Source organism: Callionymus lyra, chromosome 15 (assembly GCF_982586985.1).
Source record: "Callionymus lyra chromosome 15, fCalLyr1.hap1.1, whole genome shotgun sequence".
NCBI classification, from domain to species: domain Eukaryota; kingdom Metazoa; phylum Chordata; class Actinopteri; order Syngnathiformes; family Callionymidae; genus Callionymus; species Callionymus lyra.
Genome location: NC_141832.1, coordinates 17,134,073 through 17,142,391, shown reverse-complemented (window position 1 = coordinate 17,142,391; position 8,319 = coordinate 17,134,073). Strand labels below are relative to the sequence as shown.

The following is an 8,319-nucleotide window of genomic DNA, read 5'->3' as shown; positions in this document are numbered from 1 at the left end:
ATACATTTTTTCTTGATTTATTTGCATGTATTAGCCATATTCCTATAAACAAACTCACTATTTCCACTATATATAAGTATACTTCATTTTTATTCTCTAAACTGTTGTACAAATAAAACAACGTTTTTAAGAAAAATGGTTTATTCTTTATTAACCTTTTACCGACACAAATAAACATCGTGTTACAGTATTTTATGGGATAAATTGTTATATTTTCCATACAAGTTTAATTGTTTTATAAAAGTGTCATCAGTGTGGCTTAATCTCTCTTTATATTGATGTTTTTACTTCGAATTTAGATATAGAGTTACCCATTTTAAACAAATAAAACTGTTGTTTTTTTTGTTGTTTTATGTTACATTAGGTGTTTCTTATACATGTGTATTTAACAAAGTGTTCAGATGTCTTTCATATTTTATGTTGAGTTCGTTTTGTCGTAAACTTATAAAACGTTTTACTGTCATTTATTGCTGGAAAAGAACCTAAAACATCAACAATTACATTTATTAAAGTGAACTTCATGAGGCAAAGTGTAAAAAGATTCAAGAAAGATTCAAAAGTTCTCTGAGTTTTGTTTTTATTGCAAACAATATAATACAAAAGATAAGCCTTTGAAGACGACGCCAGCTTTACCTAAAAAAAACTGCATTAGGAAAAGGACAAAACTAACGATACACAATATAAAACAAGCTTTTTTTCCAAATAATAAAAAGTATCCAGTCTAATCCAGCAGATTTTCAAAAATAAAAAAAAAGCTTCCGAATCCATTCATTCGTTTGTTAGAGGAATTCCAGTAATTATAAGTCATTTGTACAGAAACAAAGGAAACGGAAACATTTTTTTTTTTTAACAAATGATAAATTAAAACAGCGAAAAATAATCGTCTGATAGCTGCTGTTGAACTTAAAAAAAGAGTTAATTTTCAAAATAAAATTAATGCTAAAGAATAAATTAAGAAAAAAAAAAAAAAAAGTTAGGGTGAAGAATGTTGGCCGAAGCTTGCCAGAGCTGTTTGGGTTTCGGGAAGGGAAGGGGTCAAAGGTCACTTCCACCAAGCAGGAAGTCAACGCTGTGATTCACTGCAGTACCATCTGACGGAGCCTCTGCAGCTCCACAGGCACCAGTGGTATATAAACGACAACACGTTAGCATCTAGCAACACAGTAAGGCCCCTCTGGAGGTTACATGGCACCTGAAGTAGCGTTCACAAAAAAAATCTGACCCCCGTCCTGCTTAAGTCTCTGCATCGTCATCATCAAATATTTACAGCACAAACACTGAAGCAGGCTATGATAAGGCGGCGGTGGCGGTAAAAAAAAAAGGACTTCCTGTACAAACGTAAGGCCACTGAGGAAGTCCCCGGACGCCGAGAACACATACACAGTACATACTAAAAAATATCATGACCAGCTCGTCCTCACAGAGGACTTTGTTTTTTTTCCAAACGTTATATCTAAAAAAATATAATCACAATAATTCCAACCGATACAAAAGGCACTGTCGTGAGCCAATCCGAGGGGGGTATATTCTCATCAAAGAGTTCTGCTGGGGGGGGGGAGGTTTCACGGCCGGGACAGTTGCGTGTAAATGGGCTGCTGGTCCCAGTGCTGTGGACTGTGGGTCTGCGGCACGGACGGCACGCCGGCGGTGTCCGCGATGGGGGTGTACATGGGCCTCTGGCTCGGGCTGGGGTAGCTGAAGGTGGAGTAGAGCCCGGAGCCCTGGCCGGCGGCGGCGGCGTGGCTGTAGTAGGAGTTGGTGCCGCCCTGGTGGTCGGAATAGTCATACTGGGCCCGGGTGATGGACGGGTACGAGGTGGTGCCGCTGTAGTGCTGCAGGCTGAAGGAGCCGTAGGCGATGTGCTGGGGGGGGGACCCCTGCTGCTCGCTGTAGTGGCTCGGACTCAGCTGCTCGGTCTTGATCTGGGTGGTTCTCTGGGGGTCCCCCGCGGCGCCCAGGGCGGTCAAGGAGTGCTGCTGCTGCTGTTGCTGCTGCTGCTTGGACATCCACTGGACGTGGGCGGCGCCCCCGGGGTAGCCGCCGGCGTACCCGGCCTGGCCCGGCATGTGGCTGTGCGGCGGCAGGTACTGGTCGAACTCGTCCACGTCGAAGCTGCCCATGTTGGAGATGACCTCGCTGCTCAGCTCGCCGATGTCCACGGCGCCGAAGTCGATGTTGAGCTGGCGGCTCGGGCCCTCCTGCATGGGGCGGCCCTCGCGCTTCAGGATTTCGGACTTGGTCGGGGGGAGGTCGGTCTTGGGCGTCGTGGGAGGCGTCGGGGGACCCTGGGATTGACCTGGAGAATGAAAAGACAGTGGTTAGGCACCTTAGAAAAACAAACAGTACCACTTCCTGAAGATAGGGGGCGTTTTTGACCCATTTTCAAAGTAAGATAGGGGCGACAACAGCCAATAAGGTGGTGGGCAAAATGCATTTCCTCAGGGGCCACATTCATTGAAGGTGGCTGTTGTGAGGGGCTGTCAATCAAACTAATATGTTAAATTAATTATTTTATATACTTTTTTTTTGTTTGTTTTGTTCCTTAAAGTCCCTTTAGTCATATTTATAAACTAGTAATGAATCAAATAAATCAATACAAAATAAAATGGTTAGTTTCTACATGTGGGCCACATAAATACAGTCAAAGGGCCGCATGTGGCCCCCGGGCCGCACTTTTTTTTTACAAGTCAATCTTTTGATTGTAACATCTCTGAAAAACACAATAACACTTATTTTCCTTCATCTAGATTTGTATGAACTAAAAAAACAAAACAATCATTATTATTTGGGCTACAAACAAATAAAATGGCGGTGTGAGTGTGGCCCCCGAGCCTCAAGTTTTTGTTTCACAGAACTGCATTTGGAATCATGTAAAAACGATTTCTTTTCTCTAAATATGACTTTTAGGACTTTTTTGGTTAGTATTTATAACCAACCAGAAAGGTTTACGTAAATAAAATAAAAACTTTAAAATTTATATATAATTTTAGCATATTTTGAGAATAAACAACCTATTTGGACGAATATAAGCTTCAATATTAGATTAAAAAAAGTTACATAAATCAAAATACACTCATAATTTCAGCAAAGTTAGCAGGTTCTCGATGGCTCCTGTACAGGATATTTAACTGCTTCTATTTTAATTTAATTAAAGGGAATATAAAGAGATATTTTTTCAACATGACATAAATAAATACTTGTTGCAACACCAGATATCTACTGTCAAAAGAGTCACTACTACTAAATCATGGCACCTCTATCACACCCCCTTGTAAATTCCACGCCAGGGTGGAGAGTCAGAGACTCGACAGGTGTGTTTGTCGAAGCTGCAAATCATTATCAATGGATCCCATACCTGAGTGTTCTCCGGGCGAGTGCATCTCGCCCATGCTGGACGCGGGTGAGTCCGCCTGCTGCAGCGCCTTGAAGATGGCGTTGGGCGAGATGTGGGTCTGCTCCCCGTCCTCGGACTCGCTCTGGCCGTTCTTCACGGACTTCCTCCGCCGGGGCTGGTACTTGTAGTCCGGGTGGTCTTTCTTGTGCTGCACCCGCAGGCGCTCCGCCTCCTCCACGAAGGGTCTCTTCTCGACCTCATTCAAGAGTCTAAAAACGAGGCAAAAAAAATGGGTTAATACTTGATTTAAATATGTAAAAATGTATCGGGTGTTTTCGGGTTTTTTCGTTTTTTTTCGGGTGTTTTTTTTTAATACTGACCTCCAGAGTTTCCCGAGGGTCTTGCTGAGCTCGGCGTTGTGCAGATGCGGGTACTGGTCCGCCAGCTTCCTGCGCGCCGCCTGCGCCCAGACCATGAAGGCGTTCATGGGTCTCTTGACGTGGGGCTTGCTCTTGCTGGAGCCGTTGACCCGCACGGGCATCGGCACCAGGGTCCAGTCGTAGCCCTTCAGCACCTGCGACACCGCGTCCCGGATGCACACCGGGAACTTCTCGCCCACAACAACTCCCCCCTCCTCCTCATCGTCCTCCTTTTTGTAGTCGGCACCCAGACCCAGACCCAGGAGGTGGCGGTTGTCGGAGGGCCGGGTGTTCTCGGCGTCGGAGCCGGAGCCGGAGTGACACGGTGACCCGGCCGAGTCCTCGGACATGCTCGGGCTCGGACACCTTTCCTGTTCTTCTGACATCTTCAGGTAAGGGTCGAGGAGATTCATGCGAGCGACTTTTGCTTCTTCTTCAATCCTCCTAAAATCCCAAAAAGATCCGCGCCCGGATTTTTTTTTTCCAAAATGGGGTGATAATAAGAAAAAAAAAAAATGAAAATAGAATGAAAAAAAAAAAGGGATCTAGAAGCTCCTGGTTTGAGTTCTGGATGTTGCTCCCTCGGAGGTGTGGAGGAGAGTCTAGAGACACGGAGGCGAGCGTGGATTTATGTTTGACGGCGTGGAAATGATGATTGGAGGGAGACTCGCTGTGGGCGGAGCCTCCAGACTCCGCAGTTTACTTGGTGTTTATGTCACAAACACGACAACACACGCATAATCTGCGGCATCTCAACCACCAACGATTTATCTTATACATATCTCTCAGACATTTTTATAATAAAAAAAAATCAAAATCATTGAAAGAAACGCGGATCAAAACTTCTGGTAAAAAAAAAAAAAAAAAAAGTCTTGTGAAGTCATGAGTAGGAAGGATGCCTGCGGGGACTCCCGCGACCGATAGGGGGCGACAAGAGTCCAGAAACTTGAGCAACCGGTGAAGTCACTTTATTATTTAAAAAGCTCGTTATTTTCTTGTGTCGCAAAGAAAAAAGAGGTTCCCTGAACTGTAATAAAAATCAAAATTCAGACGAGCCACCACTATTTATTTAACTTGTACAAAAACCGAGCACCTTTTGACTTTTTTTTTTACTGCTGATGTTTTAAAAGAAATACAAATAAATCTAAAACTTATTCAGTGATGCTTGTACGTCTAGATCTCTAACACAATTTAATATTGATAACACAAAACTTTACTTTTGCTTTAAAAAAGTATTTGTATGCAAATACAGTCAGAGTCACACAACCAAAATTATTTCTCCTGAAGAAACAGTGTCTTTGTAATAGCCTAGACTATTTTAGCTTTATACATTGGTATGTATAACTGTATAGTCTTTTTAATATAAGAAACTACTCCTTTATAAATACAAATGTGGTTTAAATTAAAAGTTTTTAATTAACTTATTTCACTAGAGACAGCTTTTCACCTTAAGAAACAGTGTCTTTGTAACAGTCAGAATATTTAGTAAGTTTAACAAGTATTATGTTCAACTGCATGATTGTTATAAAAAGTGTTTCTTATATATAAGATTTATTCATTTATAAAAGAAAAACAACACGAAAGTTACAGAAATGTGGTTTCAAAAAGTAATTTTTAAAGTACTTAACATTTTGTAGTCCATGTTTCAGCAGTTAACCCAAAGAAACAGTGTCTTTGTAATAACCAGAGTGAGTAAGTGAGCTTTACATTACTTAAGACATGTTTCACTCATAAAAAAAACACATTTAAACGAAAGAAACTTGTAATAGCCGGAATATTTAAGTATTATGGATTAAAACTCCATGGTTGAAATAAATAATGTTTTCGTTTTTTTTTGTTTTAAAGGAAAATAAGAGACGTGTTCTAAAATGGATTTTTTTTTAATTTAACTTAACATTTTGTAGGACATGTCTCACTGGTAAAAACATATTTTGCCAAAATAAACAGTGTCTTTGCAACAACCATATATTTAAAGCTGCATAATTGTGACAATTTTTTTTTTTTTTTTTAAAGAAAATACACATTCATTAAAAAAAAGAAAAGAAAACAACAACAGGAAAATAACAGACATTTCAATTTCAATAACAACTTTTCTTTAACAAACTTAACATTATTTTCGACATGTTTCACCAATGGAAACATATTTAACGTAAATAAACAATGTATTTGTAATAGCAAGATAATGTAAGTGTGATGGATTGATTTACAAAAAGTTGATTTACAACTGCATGATTGTGATTAAATATATATATTTTTATGTCAAAAATTCCACATTTATATGTAAAAATGAACAACCCTGAAATGTGGCTTAATATTTAAAAATCAGAATGAACTTATACATGACATTAAAACAATATGCTTTTTTTAAAATTTTTTTTAACATTTTTCATTTTAAATACATATCGAGAAAAAAATGGAGAAAGAAATGGACCTTAAAATGCTTAAGATATATTGTAATTCAAGATGTAAATTTTCTGATAAAAATAACAATTAAGGAGTGGGAGAAAAATAACCTCAGTAGTTATAACGTAAGCATCCACTGCTTCTGCGGCGTAATGAAGATGGCCTCTTAAGTATCGCCAACTCTTCTCAAGAAGATGATCTTAGTGAAAAAAAAGGTAAAGTGACATTTTTCCGACAAACAGCCCAAAATGTCGTGGGAGGTGATGAGTCTGGTGAGGTGGGGGAGGAAGCCCACCAGTGGCTCAGAAGCATCCGAAGTTGTTTTTTTTTTTTCCGGTAAGGCCGGGTGTCACCCCCGCGCCACCGACTGCGGGGGCTTTGAGGTTCCCCGCGGGCTGACTTTTTGCGGACGGGCTCGGCGGGACGCCGGGGTCCTCAGGAGCCCGAGAGCGACGCGGCGTTTACACCGCGAAGTGCCGGACCTGCAGGGTCTTGGGAAACTTCTCAGCTTGACTTCGAGCCACGGCGTCAAAATTTTCAAGGCAAACACTGGGAGTAAACTGCCAAATCATGTCTTCCTCCTCTGCTGAAGACTCCTCTGAAGATGCTGCAGGAAATGTGTCGTGGAAAACCTTTGTCGAATAATGTTTTTTTTTAAATAAAGCACAAAGTTTTAACAAATAAAATTGACGTCAATCCATTTTTATTGTGATTGTTGACGTCCAGATCAATAAAAAATGATTAAAATGTTAGATTTTCTTTCATATCACGGCGTTACACGATCAGGAATATATCATGTGTGGCGATAAATTAGCGACGGCAAAGACGTACAAGATGACTGACAACCGACATAACACCTGAGTGGAACTTTTCCGCGTCCACTGCCAACAGCTCCAGACATGGCAGAAGACTTCAGGAGGCACAAGTGAGAAAAATGCCGTCGGCGAACCCGATTGAACTTCCCTTCTGGCCTCTTCTTCTGTCACATTATTCAATTTAAGAGCTCACTTTTGGTCCCCCTCCCACCCAACATAAAAAAAGGAATCCTCCTCCTCTCGCCCACGGGCTGATGTTGACACAGTATTTTCAGGGAAAAAGGGGTTGAAGTTTAAACTGGACTTATCAGGGAGTTGACACCTCAGAGGCATGTGCTTAAAGTTTCTACTGATTTTCTCGCACCTCCTTGATATTCCACACATGGAACCACAACAGCTGTGGCTGAAGCTTGAAGAAGAAACTCTGAACGGCATCTTTTTTTGAGAAAGAAATCCACCTTTAAAGCTAGATATAGAACAAGGGGGTCAAACTAAATAGAAAAAGTGGCAAAAATTCCCACAGTTTGACCTTTTTTCTTTCTTTCTTATCTCTGAGTTTTTATTTAAAATCAGGTTCTTTAGACGTCAATTTCTTGGATGGATGGATGGATAAATGGATGGATGGATGGATGGATGAATATATGAATGAATGAATGAATGAATGAATGAATGAATGAATGAATGAATGAATGAATGGATGAATGGATGGATGGATGGATGGATAGATGGATGGATGAATGAGTTAATGAATGGAAGGATGGGTGAATATATGAATGAATGAATGGATGGATGGATAGATGGATGGATTAATTAATGAATGAATGGATGGATAAATATATGAATGAATGAATGAATGAATGAATGGATGGATGGATGGATGGATAGATGGATGGATTAATTAATTAATGAATGGATGGATAAATATATGAATGAATGAATGGATGGATGATAGATGGATGGATGGATGGATTAATGAATGAATGAAAGGATGGATGAATATACGAATGAATGAATGGATGGATAGATGGATGGATGGATTAATGATTGAATGAATCAAAGGATGGATGAATATATGAATGAATGAATGAATGAATGAATGGATATATGAATGAATGAATGAATGAATGAATGAATGAATGGATGGATGGATGGATGGATGGATGGATGGATGGATGGATGGATGGATGGATGGATGGATGGATGGATGGATGGATGGATGATGGATGGATGGATGGATGGATGGATGGATGGATGGATGGATGGATGGATGGATGGATGGATGGATGGATGGATGGATGGATGGATGGATGGATGGATGGATGGATGGATGGATGGACGGACGGACGGA

The 8,319-nt window shown here is 40.5% G+C and overlaps 1 protein-coding gene across 1 annotated transcript; it reads right to left on the bottom strand.

Moving 5' to 3' along the window:
* Positions 1-560: 560 nt before the first annotated feature.
* Positions 561-4,362, bottom strand: LOC148065152 (transcription factor Sox-9-like). The gene is made up of 3 exons (XM_087808573.1): positions 3,715-4,362; positions 3,356-3,603; positions 561-2,296 (listed from the first exon to the last, which is right to left on the bottom strand). The coding sequence occupies exons 1-3, from the start codon at positions 4,164-4,166 to the stop codon at positions 1,563-1,565; spliced, it is 1,434 nt and encodes a 477-aa protein (XP_087664699.1). The 5' UTR covers positions 4,167-4,362; the 3' UTR covers positions 561-1,562.
* Positions 4,363-8,319: the final 3,957 nt, after the last annotated feature.

Coding starts and splice junctions, on each gene's coding strand:
- LOC148065152 (XM_087808573.1), bottom strand. CDS start 4,166: ATGAATCTCCTCGACCCTTACCTGAAGATGTCAGAAGAACAGGAAAGG. Junction 3,604..3,714: donor ACCCTCGGGAAACTCTGGAG/GTCAGTATTAAA, acceptor CCTCGTTTTTAG/ACTCTTGAATGAGGTCGAGA. Junction 2,297..3,355: donor CTCGCCCGGAGAACACTCAG/GTATGGGATCCA, acceptor TTCATTCTCCAG/GTCAATCCCAGGGTCCCCCG.